Source organism: Sebastes umbrosus, chromosome 3, assembly GCF_015220745.1.
Source record: "Sebastes umbrosus isolate fSebUmb1 chromosome 3, fSebUmb1.pri, whole genome shotgun sequence".
Taxonomy (NCBI): Eukaryota; Metazoa; Chordata; class Actinopteri; order Perciformes; family Sebastidae; genus Sebastes; species Sebastes umbrosus.
The window spans coordinates 35001067-35022707 of NC_051271.1; the positions used below are offsets into that span (position 1 = coordinate 35001067).

The 21641-nt window shown below is 40.4% G+C and overlaps 1 protein-coding gene across 9 annotated transcripts in view; it reads right to left on the reverse strand.

Moving 5' to 3' along the window:
- LOC119485982 (teneurin-3) overlaps positions 1-21641 on the reverse strand; it is a 387301-nt gene that overhangs the window by 15035 nt on the left and 350625 nt on the right. For all 9 annotated transcript variants that reach the window (XM_037765855.1, XM_037765854.1, XM_037765852.1 and 6 more), the window contains 4 exons: positions 16173-16277; positions 12146-12276; positions 8364-8533; positions 6370-6496 (listed from right to left, as the gene is read on the reverse strand). In XM_037765855.1, the coding sequence (XP_037621783.1) occupies positions 6370-6496; positions 8364-8533; positions 12146-12276; positions 16173-16277 (533 nt within the window). The remainder of the gene's footprint in view (positions 1-6369; positions 6497-8363; positions 8534-12145; positions 12277-16172; positions 16278-21641) is intronic.

Sequence of the window (21641 nt, forward strand, 5' to 3'; positions counted from 1 at the left end):
CTATAAACGGTCAATTCCTTGAAACAAGTGCGTCCGACTGAACTAGCTGTTACGAGGTCATCAACACTTTTGCTAACGTTTATTTTTTAAAGTGCTCAAGTGATCAAGTGACCTGTTGAGAAACACTGGACTTGGTATAGTTCAGCTTTCTACATAATAGATTGTTATTCAAAAATAATAATCTGTATTTGACTGAATATCACTCATTTGTTGCTGCTCTGTGTGCCTGAGTCTGGTCCTTGTGATTGTGCAGTTTGTGCAGTTTGTGGAGCTGGACCACATGTGGGGATGTTATCCAACAGTCACACATAACAAGCACAATGAAAGCAAGGACAGTTATGAAACGATTTAAAAAAAAAAAAAGCAGCAAGTGAATAGGCTACGGCCTGTACATTTTCAACCAAGCTCCACAGGGGGAAAAAAAGCCAACTATGTCCTAAAATAAGCAGACATGGCAGCACAGGTCAAGGAAACAGCTTTCACAGTAAAACTTGGCATAACATGTTTGCTGGATTCATGTGACACCAGTTTCCTCCAGTTGTCCAAAACAAAGACAAAACCGTCACTTTCACAAATCCTCTGGGACCCTCCTGCACTGGGATTAGTAGTGGACAATAATCTGAGATGTATAGAGAATGCAGATGTAATCTATAAGAAGGGACAGCAGAAACTCTGCTTTGTCAGGGAGATAACTCTTTTAATCTCGTGGGGGTGTGCTCCTTGCCTCGGGCGGGCAGTAAAGATTACCTTGACCTCCGACTGAACAGGTCCAAGGAGGAGTGAGTCTGTTCACCTGCTAAACTATAGCTCATGAGGAAGTGATAGTGTGCTTTTTTTTGCACTTTCATTGATCTGATTTGATGTATAATTGTGCATTAGTTTTTTTATGTCTTTTATACACCATGATATTGGGTTTGTGTTGCCAGGAAGCAGCTTGAGGCCAACTATAATTCTTGTAGAGTGGACCGAGTCATGACCAAGACCAAGGTCCACATTCCCATAAAAAACACCCACAGAAAACAAATGAAGATTTATGTATTGCCATATATACTGTATATGTGTGTAAGTATAAGTGTCCCATGAGAAATAATTGATAAAATAATCAAAAGGTATCGAATTTTCATCTCTGACAATTTTCCTTTGCTTTCTATGAGCAAACCAATATAAACGTCTTTTACCAACCAAATTAGAAATGAGTCAAGTTATTGGTTGTTAGGTTTACATCCAACCACAGTAATGATGTTAACAGATAAATCAGACGATGCACAGGCTGCAGCTGTGCTCTTGACTGGTCTTAAATTAAAAACCGTGAGTCCTCTTTGTCTCTGAGACAACACTGAATAAAAACTACGGTCGATTCCAAGACCGACCTTCAAAAAGTGCTCTCCTGATCTTGAGTACTACAACACTGCCACCCACTCTAAGGTGCTCGTGGTTTTCATCAAAAATTATAGTATGTTGCATCCATACAGATTCAGTTATGATGTTGTATGTGTGCCTCTGTGCATGATGGATTCTGAATTTTTGACACTCTGTTTCCCAAAGAGGCTTCCAGTAAGTATTTTCAGCAAGGGGGAGAAAATGACAGATGGAAGAAGAAGGTGATTGAAAAACAAGTGCAAGAGAAGGCGAGAGTGTGCACGGAGTTACACGTGGAGTAATAGAATATGGCTCGTTTATTCACCAGGAGGGAATGATCTTGCCTCTTTCTATTTGTCTCCTCTTCACACCCCTTGTTTTTGTCTCTTGTTTTGTTCCTTCCCTTACTCCTCCTCCCTTCATTTCTTGTCTGCTTCTTTCTCTCATCTTTATACAAGTCCCTTCTCCATTTGTAAGTTTCTCCTGTTTTATTAATTAGTGACTAAGGCCTTGCTTCCATTTTCAAAACTGTCATGCAGAAAAAAAACAAAAACAACAAGAGAAAGTAAAAATGTTTCTTTTTCTTGGAATGCTTCCTTGTAGTTTGTTAGTGAAGCTGATTCTTAAAGGGGGACTACACTCATTTTAAAATTCATGTTCATGTTATTCCTATGGTCCAACAACAAACATTTTTTTTTAGCTCCACCTTCACAGACAGATCTGATTTAAAGTTGTTTATGAATAAAACACACTGCATGGGTAAGTTCTACGTTACTACTTGTTAAATGCATCTTATTGTTCTGCTGCAAATTTAATTTCTATTTGAATTTAAATTATGAATTAACTAAATAATATATTATTGTAATTTAATGTACTGTTTATTTTGCAAAATGCATTAAGACTACTGCAACTATATTTACTATAATAAACCTGCTTACTCACTCTGTACTTCCTCTCTCCTTATGTCTCTCATACTATATCACTCCTGTTCCCTTACTATCATTCTTGTCTCTCCTCATCCACAGTGTTATTTCTCTCTCTGTCTCAGTCTCTCCCTCTCTCTGTAACACGCTTTAACTAAGCTCCCACCGTCCCTCGGGTCTTGTTTCCACAGTAGTACCGCTGTCTTTGCAGACTGCCTTAAATAACCCTCTCTGTCTCCATCTCTCTCTATCATTCCTTTCTTTCTACCATGCACAAATGAGGCCTGTTGCTGTTTAGCGTTGGGCTCTGCCCGTCTGTCTTCCCGAGCAGACAAACACAAACTAGGGTCTAATTTATACCTCCTGTCTCCTCCTCCTCCTCCTCCTCGTACTATTTAGTTTTTTACGGCCCAACTCTTGTACCACAGGGAATCCCCTCTCTAGTCCTGTTTACGAGATAATGTGTTTTTTTTAAGTCACTTCTTTTAAGTATGTCTTTTCCTTCAGTCACCTCTCCTTTCCTCAGGTGTCTCCTCCTCTTTGACAAACAATTTGAGAGCATTATTCTTTTAGAGAATATTTATTACTCCACTCTTCATAACAAACTAAAGCCCCTTTCTCACTGGACAAAAGAAACCCACAAACACTCACTAACAATTGGGCTTTTTTCTTCAGTGGGAAAGTTTACAATCGGCATTCATTCAGAGGACAAATAACTTTGCAGTAGTCACGTGTATTTATCCTCTCCAGCTCCGATCGGCAGTGGTGGAAACATGACACCCGGGTGGACACGCCCTCTTTTCTGGCACAATGCTCTACATGCATTGAAGTGAATATATAACAAATCAAATCAATTATTATAATATATTAACGTCCAAAAATGATGCGGTCCTCAAAGCCACCAGACTCCAGTCAGACAGCAGTCATTTTACCTCGCCGATCGCTGCAAAGCACACTTCATTCAAACTCGACAGAAACAAAATGAAACTCATCAAAACCATCTTTGGTCTTTCCAGCGTTCAAACATCAACCAACTCTTGTTTGAGAGTGAACGAGAGACTGAATATGTAACAGATATAAATAAAGTAGTAAACACCGTAAAAGTTTTACTGTTTATGAACCCTGTATTACGGTGCCGGCTAGCCGCGACCGTCACGTCGAACATGACACATCGGGAAAAAAAACCCTGAAAAGCCAGGGCAATGGCACAGCATACTCGCGATGGGAAAGGAGTCTATCGACTATTTTTAGTGGGTTTTAAAAAAAACTGCATATACACGCTAATTTCAGTGAGGAAAAGGGTAGAAGAAAGTCATCCGTTTTTAAATGTGTCTGGGAGCACTATGGTCAGTGAGAAAATCTCTGTTATAGATCCAGAATTGCCAAGATGTAAGTTAACAGATGCTACTTTGCCTTTTTCACATTTTCATTACCATTCAATGTCACTGTAAGTCTGCCGCCTTGAAAGCACACTGAGAGCTTATTGACTTGATTTTTAATGTGTCCTCAACCTGTACTGAAATGTAGTGGAAGGAGGCCATGCCAAATAAGCTATAAAATCCAAGCTATATATATAAACTATGACCTGACCTGGAGCTCAAAGTCAGATATTTCTGACAACCATCACAGTACTCTCGGGAGGGAAGAGAAACACTTATTTTACTATTCCTATTTAACTATTAGAAGCCATTTCTCCTCTCCTCTCCTTTCCTCTCCCGTCTCCTCTCCTCTCCTCTCCTCTCCTGGGAGAGGTGAGGAGAGGAGTCTGTAAGTACTGTCTTTGTGACTGGTTGTTTTCCTCACTAACTTTGTGACAGTACATTTTACACGGGGGAAAAGCCTCAATTAGTGTTGCTTACTTAGTTTGACCAGAATTTATGGCAAACAGAGTAACCTTGCTTTGTGTGTAGAAAAAACAGAGAACACACTGAGTGTGTGTGTGCGCGTGTGCATGTAGTTTGGCATGTCATTTATCTTTTTATTCATCATGTCTCTGCAGAGTTGAGCAGCATCTCTATCACAGTACATCCCTGAGAGAGAGAGAGAGTGTGTGTGAGTGTGTGAGCATGCATGTGTGGTATTTGATTCTCCTTGAGTTGGCTGTAATAACACACAGGTTATATGCATACGCATATGCAGCACATACTTCACTTAAAAATAGAATTGTTGCCATTTTCTTTTTGTCTTTCATGAAATAAAAATATCACTCGCACAGTGCAATGCAATGATGATACATGCACACAACAGCCATTTAAAAAAAACAAAAAAACATTGATATTTTTCTGGAGGCTATATAACATGATGGAAAAATACTGCAGCTTGTTCATGTACGAGCATATTGCGAAGGCGCGCCGGGAAAACTCAGGGTGGCAGCGTCATCCCGGTAAACAGCAACTGCTTATCAGTGGCGATTTGAATATACATATATACTGTATTATATAGAATTTCAACATTTGCAACATGAACTACAATGGCACTCGGAGAGCGCAGACCTCTGCCAAGGTGCCTGACTTTAAAAACAGATCACAGCTCACAGCTGGCGGTACCGTGAGGTGGTCGGCATATTATTAACACGATGTGTTTCCGTGTAACGTATCATCAACGTGTCATCAGTTACACTGCGCATGTGTTATACCCTGTGGTCTTAATGCTCCGGCTGATCAGAATTCTTAAAAATATTCCTGAATCTGGATCATGATCTGGATCAGCACCAAATTCGAATGGATTGTTCATTGTGCAAAAAATTCCATTCAAATCCATCGCAAACTTTTGGAGTAATCCTGCTAACAGACAAACAAACAAATAAACAAACAAACCAACGCCGGTAAAAACATAACCTCCTTCAAGGCCTTTGGCCTTGGCGGAGGTAATAAACCTGCTGTCACCTTCTGAATCTATTTTATTTCAACAATTAACACTTATAAGACAGAGGAACTGTCATACCTTTCTGACTTCCATTCCAGTAGTTATAGTTTATGCAAGTGCTGTCCCCTGGAACAGAAAAATCCACTGGAACGGAGGAATTTCAGCGCACATTGTGACAGCATACAGCATATTGGTAGCTAGCTAGTTAGATTGTAAAATAATGTTAGCTATATCTAATTCCATAAATACAGTACTATACTTTTGTTGACCAAGTAGAGTGCAGATGGGAATAGTCCGGGATGCCTTACTGGTGTTCTGTCCCTCACTGTAGAAACTAGGAGCTGCTACAAGCTAGCTGCTGCCCTGTCATGGATCTCTCCGTTCCAGTGGACTTCTCTGTTCCAATGGACAGCAATTGCATAAACTATAATTACTGGTAAAGAAGTCAGAAAGGTATGACAGTTCCTCTGTCTTATAAATGTTCATTGTTAACATAAAATAGATTCAGAAAGTGACAGCATGTTTATTTATATTGCAAATATTGGTAAAATTCTATACTCCATTCAAATCTTCACTGACAGGCAGTTGCTGTTTACAGTGTTGACGCTGCCACCTTGTGGTTTCCCGGCGAGCCCTCACAATATGCTCGCACATGAACAAGCTGCAGCATTTTTTCCATCATGTTATATAGCCTCCACAATAATAGCAATGTTTTAAAAATGGCCGTTGTTCCCCTTTAATTAAAGCCTTAGAAGTAAAAGTATGTTTTCAGTTGCATAATGTTTATACTGTAGGTAGTGATGTGTACATGTGACCTATTACACTTTAGTTAGTGATGTGTACATGTGACCTATTACACTTTAGTTAGTGATGTGTACATGTGACCTATTACACTTTAGTTAGTGATGTGTACATGTGACCTATTACACTTTAGTTAGTGATGTGTACATGTGACCTATTATACTGTAGGTAGTGATGTTTATATGTGACCTACTATACTATAGGTAGCGATGTGTACATGTGACCTATTATACTGTAGGTAGTGATGTTTATATGTGACCTATTATACTGTAGGTAGTGATGTGTACATGTGACCTATTATACTGTAGGTAGTGATTTTTATATGTGACCTATTATACTGTAGGTAGTGATGTGTACATGTGACCAGTTATACCGTAGTTAGTGATGTATACATGTGACCTATTCTACTGTCATCCCGTACCTTATCCAAGTAGGTGTAGCTCCATGTCTTTCCGTCAGCAAAGACTCGGGAAATGATTCTTCCCTGACTGTCGTACTCCCACTTCTCTGTCGTTGGACCCCTCTGGAGGCCAGTCACCTGGCCCGTACTGGACATACACACAGACATATATACGTATATATACATGACTTTGTAGAAGGTTAATATCTAGTCCAACACTGTCAGTGTATTAGTGCCACAGCGCTGTAGTTCCTTTTAAAATGTTAAGGCTCAGAGGCTGTTTTAAAGTCACATGCTACATACAGTCCTGAATCATATACAATCTCTAAAGCCTGTGGACCATCTGGGCCTAACACCTTCATATACAGTATATGACCTGTGAGTTATACAGCTGTATTAAAATGCAGTTCTTATTGTCAGCACCAGGTGTCACTATTTCCATATGGGCATATTGTTTGCATGCTTTTTCTACACCAAAGAGGTTAGGCCAGTTCATAATATTTCTAATATTTTGCCCTCTCAGAGTGGACAAAATGTTAGAAACCCATTTCAATGTGATGCACTCCAGTACAACACCATCCCCAGTATGACCTCAATAATAAACATGAAGTAGAATTATCACCATTTTGAGTGTCAACAAAAACTGAAAAGGTATAAGCTTTGTAAAAATATATATGTATCTGTGAAACTGGGGCAATATGTGACTGTGCTCACATCACTGGTCATGGAATTTAACCAGCACTTTCAAGATTTCGCTGCCATTGAGAAGGACAACAAAGCCTTTCTGTAGATGTGGAAGGATACAGGAGGAGAATTCCATCTTAACCACAACACCTCGACAGAATCGACTGCATGTAAGAGAATTTTCTTTTTTTTATTGGTCAGAAATGTGGTGCTCAGACAAAACCTTGCTCCCCTCAACTAACTCAATCTACAATTCAGGGTTTAGTCATCAAGTGTCTCTAAGGTCCTGTTCAGACCTGGTATTAACATGCGTCCTCAGTGATCCGATCACAAGTGGACAGCTCTAAGTACAGGTGTGAACGCACTCAAGACGCATTAAGATCGTATCTTTCAGACCACATTCAGAGATGGTCTGGGCCACATATGACCACATTCTTTTAGCAGTGTGTAGTGAATGTGTCCAGGGCTACATTAAGGACCGCCTACTCTACTGACATCCAGCTGGGATCAGCGGGATCACTGCGCTCCTCAGGTGTATAAACAGGCAGACACAGGTGCTTTTCAGCATGGAAACGGCCTCTGTGCTCTACTGTATCCTGTCTGTACAGCTGTATTTTATTAAAATATACCTTATCTATAGGCTACATATCTACAGACTATCAGACTAGGCAGGCAAAGTGCATTATTATCATATTGTCGGAGATGTGTCGGTGTTTTTGTTCCACTGCTTTGCGTCCGCCCGCCCGCCCGCCCGCCCGCCCGCCCGCCCGCCCGCCTGTTCTTTCTCCTCCCCGGCTCTCTGAAGCTCTGTACCCCGCTGTTGCCTGGCAAAAGCAGCGGTGTCGGCGGCACACCTTTTATTTTGATGTTAATACAATGTACCAGAATTCACAAATATGTAGGATATTACTACTACCATTCATGTAATATTACGTCACAACATCTGCTGTATCAGCCATTTGTTTACTACGTGTTTATTTGCATATAGAGTGGGGAAGTGAGATCGGATCACAAGTGGCCACTCAAGACGAATGTGGAAGCGCATTCTAATGCCAGGTGGGAAAAGACGTACTTAAAGCTGTCCACTTGTGATCACTGAGGATGCATCTTAATACCAGGTCTGAACAGGGCTTAGGTGTACTGTAATGTGTACAAACAAGTCATGACTTTCATTTTTTTAACTGAGGCCTGGTTGGATTTCCTTCGGATGCGTATGACACTGATCTATCTAGTCTTTAACCTACACATTACAGCTTTCTGTAGTTGAGTGAAGTAGGTGGGGGAGGGGGGACACCCTAAAATATTAAATACCTCAATATAGAAGCACTCACCTGGAGTATGTCAAGTTAACTGACAGTAGCTTGCTGCTGGGGACCCAGAGTGTTGGATGGCCTTGGGTGTCATAGATGATCTTCAGCAGGAACTTCCTGTGGTCATCATAAATCTTCTCTGTTCGCAGACTACGATCGTAATCCACCGACAGCAGGTTCCTACCATTCACCTGAGGGGGTGTACACAAACAAATATATATATAAATCATATAATTTGTTGATCAGCTGAAACATGACATGCTTTAGTATCTGAAACTGATCATATTACATGCAGCTATATGCTGACTCCCTGCTATGCTCCCTTCAAAGTCTGATCGTGACTAAAAGCCTAAAGCCTGTTAAAGGCCCCCTGTATGCTGCAATGTAGAATTCACCCGACAAGACAAAAAGCATTAGACAGATCAAACAACACTGTTTTATTCATAGAGCCATAGCATAGCTGCAAACCATGGCAACCATCTGGCAGTCGTGTTATGAGATGTTTTGTGTGGGGCTAGAGGAAAGCTCATGGGGTGCGCAAAATAGAAAGAAAATGGAATTTGCCCATTCGATTTTGATATTTTTTTGTGTGCAGGTGGAAATTAGCGCTGGAGTAAAGGTCAAGAAGTTACCAAAATCTAAAGGAATAAACCAGCATCTGTCTGTCATATCGACTAATCAACAATCAAATTCAACGTATGCACCTCAGGCAGTGAATTAAAACAAAAGTGTGATCCAAGACCCATAAAACACGGTAGCATCACAGAGCCAGCCATCCGCTCTTTATCGCTTTCTAAATGACTCGCTGTTTGTTCAAACTCCAATTTACGAAGACAGATAACCCAGGTTTGGAGCTAAACTCACCTTATGGATCCTTGAAGCAAGGGGAAATACTAAGAATCAATTGTTTTACAGACCTGTTTCATTAAAGATAGAGTCCCGCTGGAAAATGTTCAAGAGTCATTTTTCTCATCTTTTTTTATTCAGCCACTCACTCATTCGTAAATTAGCACCAGTTGAATGCAGCGATGTGAATAAAGGGGGCATAAAAAGAAGAAGGATATTGGGACGGTGGCCAGTAGCCAGCTGGATGAGAAACAGGACGGGAAAACAGCCAAAAGCCGTGCAGAGTGTGAGCCACACCGTACCAGATGAAACAAATCATCTCGCAGATCGGCATGGCCTGTCATGTTCATAATGGATCGGAGCAAATCAGGGACTCTCTGATGGTCCTGTCTTCTCTTCAATCACTCAACCTGGACTGGAAGTACATTTAACTACCTCGTATAGACAGGCTCTACTTGAAGGATTTCTGGGGGTGTATTTACTGTACAACTACAGGTGTGGTCATTAACTCAATCTCAAGCCAAGTTCAGCACATTCTGGGTTTTTCTCACTCTAGTCTGTTACTGGGTCCTCGTAGTTTGAATGTAAGAGAGCCGAGCCCCTGAACCAGGGTCTGAAATTAGCACCTGCCAAATATGGGTAAATTGTTGGCATTGGCGGTTGAAATCATCAGGACATTCGCCACTTTGGCAGGCAGGGAAAACGCTAGTGATGGGAATAGAGAACCGTAGCTGTCCGACTCCTTGGCATCTCATTCCTCCGTGACTATCGATTCCTCTTATTGATGCTTTCCGACAGTTACGCTGCACAATGACGCATACAAACGCTGGATCATATTTCAGTTTGTTTTGGACCGGAGACACGGCGGAGAGAAAAGAAAGCGCTCAAAAGCATGGCGCTACTAAACCTGACGGGACGCACCCTATTTTTTCCTGATAATGTTGCACTGTGAACAACAAACCTGTGTTGAAATCAACAGGAGGAGAGTTAGTAACGTTACCTGTTAGCAGCCGGTGGGCAGCACAGTCCTGACAGGATAAATAATGGAGCTACTAACGTTAACGGAGGTGCCATTGATTTATTATTATGAGGCGTTCAAACGCTACTAAGGAATAATGACTATTTGGCGAAGGTAAATTACAATGATGTTATCATGATGTATTCAAATGTAAGCCAAAAAATTAAGTAAAAAAATTAAGTTTTTGGCGAGAAACTTGAATAAATCCAGTTGTTTGAAGGAGATGTTTTCACAGTAATATAAAATAGATATTAGAGAGAGAATTATGACCTGTTTAACTTCCTAACACTAGCACTAAGCAGCTTGCCAAGTTTTCTTTAATCAAATATTTAAATAATCATAATCATTCAAAATTGTGTTTTTATGCAAATAACCACTATAGATGACAATAACAAAGTACAGTACAGTACTGTGTACACTACCCTCCCTCCCCCCAAAAATAGGGCTTCCCCAGAAGCTACGGTGTAATTCGAACACTGTAATTTACCATGTATATAATGTTTTTTATGTTAAATATATTGAACATTGAATGACATCATATCTAAAATGTTATTCCTTCATTTAGCACAGAGATTTCAAAAGTGGCAGATCAAATTTCTGAGTGGCAGACAAAAAAAATACTTGTCTGCCACAGTGGTAGGAAGTGAAAAAAGTTATTTTCAGACCCTGCCCTGAACTATATATTGATTTTGTATCATAGCTTGATTGAATCCACTGCATGTCTATCATCCACACATTATTGACAACCTTGACAGGGGAAGATATAAATATATGATAAATACATCTAGGGATTAAAAATATCCTGCTGTCCTACATTCATTCATCTCATAAAACTCGCCAGCGTTGACATTCTGTCCGACAGTAGCTGTTTTCATTATTTCATCCAACAAGCTGCATAAACATGCAGTTCCCCATTAACTCGCATCTTGTGCTCAGTGCACGTTCCTCAGTAGGATTAGCACACCATAAAAAAACAAAAACAGCATACATTTAGCAGAAAGGCTGCTGTTCATCCAGCCCCACGATCACCCCATCATCATTAACGCCTTACATTGGCGTCTTGCTGCTGCTGCTGCAGGACAGCTGGACTGTCATTGTGTTAGTGAAGACAAACTCTCATACGCACAAATCACAAATGCGTAGCTGACATATACAGTATGCATACTGTATTTATGCTCACCTTTGCACGCCCATTTACGAAAGCACATCTACCTGCAACTCATTATTGCTAGCTCACTATACAACATCCCCCATTACCACTAGTGGGCCGCACATGCTGTTCCATTCATTAGGGTTTATTGGACCATGCTGAGAATGGCACCACTGTGTGGATCAAACTCTCCAGAGGCCACATGACTGCAGAGTTTCCTCCTATTAAGCTGGGCTAGTTAGAGAGCACTTCATGTAATATTCAAGCACTGCAGACAAATCACTGTCCCTTCCTTCTCTCCTAATAGCTTGTAAGAACAACAGACACAATGCCATAACAGACAGAAACAGAAACCCCCATGGAACCCGCATCAAGCTGCTCACAGAGGGGGACAAAATGATAGGACTCAGTGGTTTGTGAGTATTGTTGCCTTGTAGCAATAAGGGGCTGGGTTTACATCTAATGGCCAGCTGGGGCCACTCTATCTGCAGTCAGTGCACATGTCTGTCTGTGTGGGTTTCTCTCTCTCCAACAATCCAAAAACATGCTGGGGAAAGTGAAACTCTGAACTGTCTGCAGGTGTGAATGTGCTAGTCTAGCACGTGCTATCCCTGTGATAATCATATATTTAAATACATGATTATTTAAACTGGTCCCTATCCACTAAACCACACAGACTGAGCCAAATCCCATTTACAGTTAAAGACTAACCTTAATCTCTTATTTCAGTTCAGAAAATGATGCCAGTGTTTGTAAATCACTAGTCAGTCTCGCCTGCAGAGCACTCACCCTGAGCTTCCTCCCAAAGACGATGACTTTTCCACGTGTCTGTTCCTTCCTGAACCTCCACTCCACCAGGTTTTGACCGTTCTCTCCCGGCAGTGTCATGTTGCGTCGGGCTACAGTCGGGTTAGCGGCACCTAGAAAATGGTTATAAAATGCCATGAATACAACAATATCAACATTTTTGAGAAAATATCTAGCTATCAAGGAAAATATCTCTTTCCCCTGTGATTACTATGTTGGGGGACCTGACTGATCTGAATCTTCCCTCCCAGAGGATAAGGGGGGTTCTGTTGACCTGGCAATCACGGCTGCCAATAGATGTATCACATCTAAGATCTAATATTACTCAGTGTGCTCCCTAGGAAAAAATAACCTATGCTATAAGAGGTAGCCCACAGTTTTTCTATAGGATATGGAATTCATGGATTACTTACATAGAATCTACTTAACCTAACCTTTCTATGGTATTTACTTCATTACTAATTATTATTTCTATGTGCTGTTTTTTTTTTCTTACAATTAAGTAATTCATTAATGTATTAATTTTTTTTAAGGTTTCTATCTTACTACCATGACTTATATTATTGTAGTACTTATTACCTTTAATTTTAACTAATTAATTAAATTATTATTATTATTTATTTTTTTTCTCTGTAACTTAACTTTTTCTGTAACTCCAACTCTCAGAGTGGGAGGAAGGAAGGACCTGTCTCTGTGTGGGAGTGGGAAGTGATGTGTATGTGTGCATATATGTATGTAAATATTAAATGTTAAATGTAAGATATCATTTTTGTATTATGGCAGCGGTGTTATGTTCTGTTATGTTTGTTATGCTATGTTTGAAAAAAAGGAATAAAAATATCTAATTGTGATTATTTTGACTGATATTGCAATTGCCATATGATTTGCAATATTAGAGGGAATGATATTTTTTACATCATTATCATTTTCACTGTTAAAATGATTATAGTGGGATTTTTGCTAGGATCTGTACCAAACAAAGATGCTTTGTTAAGTCTGTAGAATATAATGTGTAGGCCAGGACATCTCTGCAGGGCAACAATAATTCATTTAAAATGGCATTTTGACATACATTTCAATTTGAACAAATATTGCGCCTCCTGCGATTTAAAAATAATGCGATTTCGATACATTTTTCATTAATTGCGCAGCCCTAATAGTGAAACCATCTAAACTAGAATATGCAAAGCAACAAAAAAAGTAGTGAATTAATATGTGCTGTGCGTGTTTTTTTTCTTTCGATAATTTGACACTATTGAGTCGCTCCCTGTACACTAATTGAACTACTGCTCTTTTCAGATTGTTTCTAACTTCTTTGCAATGTCCTGGATACCTTGTGCACTAGCTTTTTTACAGTGCAATGGCAGATCACCTTAATCATGCAGGTACACACTGTAATATTACTGAGCTCCTTTCTTTATGAGGCTCAAACTAGCTCAACATAGTACATGCCAGTATGGATTATGATCATATAAAGAAGCCATTGGCCTCTCTGGGAGGTTTAATTTATCCCACTTCAGACTTTTAATGTTCAGTATTTCAAGAGGGGTTTTGAATGTGGTTTAAATCTTCTAATGTAGCCCGTTTAATGTGAATCACATATCATATCAATCCATTTTAATTGCTACGAACCATGTTCCAAAGCATGCAGTAGTGTCTGAGCTTTAGACCATCAAATAAAAATCAGCCTGCAAAGACTTGACACTTGAGTCGGTCATTAATCATTGTGAGCATCACTTGTGTATTTATTGTTGTGGAGGTTATATTGCTGCAGTTTGGTAGGTCAGCTGCTAATGCAAGCTTGTAAATCTGAAAAGTTGGCACTATATGCAATGATAAAAAAAACAAAAAAAACATGACATAAAGAAAAGCAGAAATATTTATTACGACAGATCACCTACAGGATATGCAGCTCATAGTCTCTTTAAGCCGATTTGTACACTGTGAATGCAAACCAGTGGCTATCTAGACAGTAAAAACATATCTAAGTCTTAAACACTACTGTGTTGCTCTGAAAATGGTCAGCATTTGCACTAAAATGTGAAAACGCCAGTATAACTTCAAAGATGATTCGATCAAAGGTATTCAAATGTGATATTTCTGATCCTCACAGGGAAAACCAAATCCTAATGTGTCAAATCAAACTGTGAGCTGTGAGTGTCAGAGTAGAACAACTGAAAACACGACGCTGACACTGATATCCCACTATGATGTCTTTCCCAAACAGGCCCATCAGATGGTGTTTACCTGCAGAGAGCTGTGTTGGCAGAAGACCTCTGGCAGAGCATGTGACTCAAAAACTCTCAGCTGAAAACCATTTACATGGAAATCTGATACATGGTGTACTGATCTTGGTGAGCTAACTGCCCAGGAGAAACCATCACTTCACACTGTGACATCACACTAGGACTTAGGCAAACACCAGGGTTGCATATAAAGGCAGATTTCAAACTAGTTTCAAAACTTCAGGTTTCAAGACAAAATTCTGAGAATTTGTGTACTTCATTTAGACAACACAGAGATATCTGTAATTTATTTGAATAAAGATTGATTGCTCCATAAGTGACAAACTGAGGTTAAAATAAAAAGTAAAAGTGAGCATGGGTCACATACCCCCGCTCACCACAGGACCCCTACTAAAGTACGGCCAAAGGTTTTGCCCTTTTGGAACTAATGGAATTATTCTAGTGAGAACAATCTAGCTTGTTATTAGCTCACCTTCCTCAGCATAAAGTCAGTAGAAGACCAAACATTTTGGGCACCCTGGACTTCTTAAAATGTCCAGGGTGAAGGCACAACTAGATCACACTGTAAAACATGATACCAAATTTGAAGTTCCTAAGTTAAATAGGTTCCGAGTTCTACTCCGGAAACGAAAGTGTGACACACAAACGGACGGGAGGATGGACACGCGGAGTGCTATATACCCCTGACTACGTTGTCGTGGGGGTATAATACAATGCTTGATTTCCATCGACTGCAACGGTTCACATGAGGATAGAATTTAAAATACTGTAAAAAATACAGTTTTTGAGATAAAATTCTGAAAGGTACCCCCCTACATCTACCATGACCTCAAAATGTTGTCTTCTATTTTCATGAACATTGGAGCTTTATTTAGCAAGAATTCTAAGTAGCTGTGTACAGTACTGTTTACACGAAAATAGTTTTGATGCACTGTGGGCTCAATTTTGAATAATTCCAAAATCTGTGTGGATGGTTTGTGCAGGACAGTCTGAAGATGCAGCGGAGCAAATTTGATGTCAACAGACTGATGGACTTCATAATTCCTGCCAGGTTGAAGCACCTGAACATTTCTGCACACTTGGGGCTACATATTGGTGGAAATTGCAAAGTCGTAGCACGTACGGCTGATTTGTTATGAATCTTTTAAAGTTTTAAACTTTAGGCGTTTGCTGTAGCGCCACCATCAGGACTATTGGCCCACAAAACCAGTTGAGAACATTTAGCATAAGACTGGACCTTTGTGCAAAGTTTGGTTTATTTTTATGCATGGGAAGGCAGCCGCCCGGCCCTTAAAAATCTGGTATCTCTGGCTGTCGCAGGACTGCATTTAAACCATTTCATTCGGGCTGAATGACATGATTGGACGGCTACCTGTCAATCACTGCGGGAGTCTTCCACAAGCTGCTAGCTTGACAGCTGTGAGTACTAGTACTACTAGTACTAGAGTATATTAGTGGGGGAGTGTCTTTGGAGGGAGGCCTGAAGGGACGGACTGTCAGTGTTGCCAACTTGGCGACTTTCTCTCTAGATTCAGGGATTTTTGGAGCTGATGCTGCTCGCTACTTTCATTGGAAAAGAGAACACTGGGCTCAGTTTTGAGGTTTCAAAATATAGCATACTCTTTCTCCAATGTTACCTACCCAAGCTTTAACAGACTCTTTTTGATTTCAACCACTCTGTAACATAATCTTTTTTGACATCCCCAAACCTCTGATTAGTCCACATTATATACCTTCAGGGTAATGTGCTCAAAAGTGCATACCTGCCAGTATATGAGGCTCTGTCTGGTAGTGTGTGTCCATCCCATTGGCATAGATGACCCTCAGCGAATGGTCATTACCCACCTGGTAGCTGTTACGAAGCTGGTCTAATATGACAGAAAGACAGAGAGACAATTATCACAAAATGATCCTCCATGTTTTGTTTTCAAAGTGGCAGATTTGAAGGCAAAACACTGTCAATGTTGAACTGAACCGAGGGGAAGGAGAGAAAACAAAAGACAAAGAGAGGAGAGCAAGCGAGGGAGGGGGGATAAAGGGATGAATGTAAAGAGAGAACACAGTACAATTAATTTCCTTGGGCAGTGTTTGAACCTGCTAATGGAGCACAGAGCAGGTATTAACATCCACCAGCCTCTTTTAATTAGGTTCCCCTTGACCTCTCGCAGGACTAATGGATGTATGTGTGAGAGTAAGAGAGAGGTAGAGGGCTCCTGCCTCTATAGACATTGTTACTTCATTCACCTTTCTTCTGATATACCATCGGGTTAAGCACTGCTATCTGACTGATAGTCTTTTAAATAGATAAACTAAATATTTCCTAACAAAACCTTCAACATCGACTTACTATTGATTTAATTTTCAAGGACAAACATTTGATTCCACAGTTATTTAATAATTGAACACACTGATAAGAGTGCTGTGTCTTCTTTTGTTACACACTTCATTACTGCACAAATTATCTTTGGCAATTATTTTTTTCAAAACTTCTTACCTTCTAAATTAAATATAACAAAACGTTTTTATTTTAAACTACTTTTCAAATTGTTTTCATCTTGATTTGAGAGCAAATACAAACATTTTTTTTTTTTTTTCACTCCACAGTTTCACCAGGATCCTTTTTTATTTTTTTTTATAAATTCTACCAAATGTTATTTTAAATAAACCCACCACCCCATCCACCCACATCAATTTCCCAGCACAGAAGAAAGGCTTTGTACAACATGTTATGAATGGGGAGCGACAGCACACAAAGCTTATTAGAGCCGGCCTGTGATAATGCATTGGAATGAACATTTACTGTATGTTCCTTGTAGAGCATCATTGTTGAGCCCTGCGTTTCATTACATGTTTCACAAAGCGATCAACAACAACAGCATAAAAAATGACAAAAATCCCGCAGGTACATTAGCTTGTTTACCATTTCTGGGCTGCACCTATATACACCTAATGTGATTTCACATTTCCTAGACCGCCTGCACACTGGCACACTGTGCAGTTTAGATGATAGCGGGGAGGCGAAACGATAAATAATGTACATGAATTGATGGAGAGGAATGCTACACTTGTCGATGGCTTTGAATAACTTATTACATTCTGATCAATACTGCTCTGCTGTGAGGGAGAATCTGCTCTGTTTTCCCTCACACACTCTGGGCACATGTAGCTCGCTCTGAAACAAATCACTGCCGGCCACTCGAGGTTTCGCTTCAACTGGCTCATTAGTTCACATTTAACAAGGGCATCAGTGCTAAATTATTGTTTTCCCTCTCCGTTTAGGCCGTATGTCTGACATGAAGAATGATAAGGATGGGGAAACTATAGCATTTTTTTTCCCCCTTTTGCATTTCTCCTCAAATCTAGAATCTGTACCCCCAGCGATACAGATTTTTCTTTCTTCAGGGTCAGTAAGTGGTTAATGGTTATGGATTAGAACAAATGCACATATGGAATTCACCAAGACCTTGACATACTGTTAACATATCAATACTGTTAACTGTAGGTCAGTACATACAGTGGTCCCATGGTGCCTTCACCTGAGCCACAGGGTGTGGAAAGCGATCTGAATAAAACATTTCACAATTTGATGATTAGTCAGCGAAATATAGATTTAATGATTTGGAGTGTTTGCCCTGGGTAAGTGCCAGTACTGGTGGTGGTGGTGGCGGCTGAGGATCATGAACTACAAAGCTGAGACATTTCAAGGATTACTAGTGTGACACTATATTTATAATGATGACTTTAGGGCCTGATAGGTAGTTCTGTTTATACTACCTTCTATCTGGAGTCCGCTTTGAGGTCACGTTCCACACATACGCAGTAGATCGGCATCTACAGGCAGGTGCATTACGCGTAGTATAGTCCGCGTGGTCACAACAAATTGGAGATAAGCATAATTTCGGCTTTCTTCAGGAGACTTTTTCAGCCTGACCCTGATACCATGACAAACACACGGCATATCTAGGGCCCTGTTCACACCTGTTATTAACATGCGTCCTCAGTGATCGGATCACAAGTGGACAGCTCTAAGTTCACAGGTGTGAACGCACTAAAGACACATTGAGGATGCATTGATATCGGATCTTTTCAGACCACATTCTTATATGGCCACATTCTTTTAGCAGTGTGTACATGAATGTGTCCTGGGCCACATTAAGGGCCGCCTACTCAATTGACGTCCTGCTGGGATCCGCAGGGGGTGAGTACTTGTCTGCCTCACAGTATGGAAACGGCCTCTGTGCTCTACTGTATTCTGTCAGTACAACTGTATTTTATTAAAATATACCTTATCTATAGGCTACATACAGACGTAGGCAAAATTGTTGGTAACGTTCCGTTAAAGAGAGAAAAACCCACAATGGTCACTGAAATAACTTGAAACTGACAAAAGTAATAATAAATAAAAATTTACTGAAAATTAACTAATGAAAATCAGCTATTGTTTTTGAATTGTGGTTCAACAGAATCATTTTAAAAAACAAACTGATGAAACTGGCCTAGACAAAAATGATGGTAGCCCTAGAAAAGATTGAAAATAATGTGACTATAGGGACATATTAAACTAAGGTGTGTCCTGTAAATAGCATCACAGGTATCTTCAAACTTGTAATCAGTCAGTCTGCCTATTTAAAGGGTGAAAAGTAGTCTCTGTGCTGTTTGGTGTCATGGTGTGTACCACACTGAACATGGACCACAGAAAGCTAAGGAGAGAGTTGTCTCAGGAGATCAGAAAGAACATTATAGACCTTCATGTTAAAGGTAAAGGCTATAAGACCATCTCCAAGCAGCCTGACGTTCCTGTGACTACAGCTGCACATATTATTCAGAAGTTTAAGGTCCATGGGACTGTAGGATAATACGAATGGTAACCAAAGAGCCCAGAACAACTTCCAAAGAGATTAGAGGTGAACTCCAAGGTCAAGGTACATCAGTGTCAGATCGCACCATCCGTCACTGTTTGAGCCAAAGTGGACTTAATGGAAGACAACCGAGGAGGACACCAAATCATAAAAAAGCGAGACTGGAATTTTCCAAAATGCATATTGACAAGCCACAAAGCTTCTGGGAGAATGTCCTTTGGACAGATGAGACAAAACTGGAGCTTTTTGGCATGTCACATCAGCTCTATGTTCACAGACGAAGAGATGAAGCATCCAAAGAAAAGAACACTGTACCTAATGTGAAACATGGAGGAGGCTCGGTTATGTTATGGGGCTGCTTTGTTGCATCTGGCACAGGATGTCTTGAATCTGTGCAGGGTGCAATGAAATCTCAAGACTATCAAGGCATTCTGGAGCGAAATGTGCTGCCCAGTGTCAGAAAGCTTGGTCTCCGTCGCAGGTCATGGGTCCTCAAACAGGATAATGACCCAAAACACAGCTAAAAACACCCAAGAATGGCTAAGAACAAAACATTGGACTATTCTGAAGTGGCCTTCTATGAGCCCGGATCTAAATCCTATTGAACATCTGTGGAAGGAGCTGAAACATGCAGTCTGGAGAAGGCACCCTTCAAACCTGAGACAGCTGGAGCAGTTTGCTCACGAGGAGTGGGCCAACATACCTGTCGACAGGTGCAGAAGTCTCATTGAGAGTTACAGAAATCACTTGATTGCAGTGATTGCCTCAAAAGGTTGTGCAACAAAATATTAAGTTAATGTTACCATCATTTTTGTCTAGGCCAGTTTCATTAGTTTGTTTTTTTAAATGATTCTGCTGAACCATAATTCAAAAACAATATCTGATTTTCATTAGTTAATTTTCAGTGAATTTTTATTTATTATTGCTTTTGTCAGTTTCAAGTTATTTCAGTGACCATTGTGGGTTTTTATCTCTTTAACGGAACGTTACCAACAACTTTGCCTACGTCTGTATCTACAGACTATCAGACTAGGCACGCAAAGTGCATTATTATCATATTTTGGGAGCTGCGTTGGTGTTTTTGTTCTGCTGCTTTGCACGGAGCTGACACCCGTGCTCTGTACCCCGCTGTTGCCTAGCAAAGGCAGCGGTGCTGGTACAATAACCTTTTATTTTGATGTTCATAAAATGTACCCAAATTCACGAATATGTAGGATATTACTAATGACATTCATGTATTATTACGTCAGAATGTGTGCTGTATCAGCCATGTGTTTACTACGTGTTTATTTGCATAATAGAGCCGCGAAGTGAGATCGGATCACAAGCGGTCACTCAAGATCAGGGGTCTCCAACCTTTTTTCCTCTGAAGGCTAATTTGCCGAAATCAAAGTGGCCGAGAGCTACACATAGCGCCACCAAGTTGCACATCGCCAATAGCAGACATCATTTCTGTCTTACTGTCATGGTCCTTTAATAACGTTTCAGCCACCGCAGTCATCGCTTCTATTACAATCCCGACGTAGGTGAAGGGCTTTTTGTGTTTCGTTAGGATGTGCGCCACTAAACGAAGCCTCTGCTGCAGCGTTGGCCTGCTTCATCAGTTTGGTAAACAGAGACTGTCGTCTTTTAAGCGTTGTTTTCAGCTCCTTTACCTTCTCCGTTCGTAAACTGCTACCAGCCGGAAAGTCCTGTGAAAAGTTGCTGTGGACTTTGGTGAAGTGTCGCTCGACGTTACATCTTTTACCAACTGACACGCTTGCATCGCAAATCAGACCCACACACATTTGTCATCACCCATTCCTCGTTAAAATTGTATATTTTTTGCTTTTTATTGGCCTGGCTATTTTCTGCGGTCATTGTCAAATCTGGTGTACGCTTGCTGGTCTGCTAACATCACCTGATGTTACCGTGTCGCTGATGTCATGAAATTTGAAAGCAGCGCAATTTATTTATTGTCGGCTGATTGGCAAATAATCATTTTGTGTCAGAAGGGGGCGCAATGTCTGTGAATTTTATTGGATAGACATTTAAACTGGTTTACAATGTGACTCTGTGTTATCAAATTTATGTCCATATTCTTGTAACCTTTAGTGAGCCACTCAGACACAGGTAGCGAGCTACTTGTTGGAGACCCCTGCTCAAGACACATGTGAACAGATGTACTTAGAGCTGTCCTCTTGTGTTCGGATCACTCAGGACGCATGTTAATACCAGGTGTGAACAGGGCCTAAATGTTTCATAAAACACTACTGTGGAACATTTGCCAGCCTCAGCACTGAGGAACTACTACTCTCTATCAGCTATTACTGTTCTTTCTCTGCTTTCTTTGTAGACTGTGTGTTGTGTGAAACCTTGCTGCTTCTTTAATGT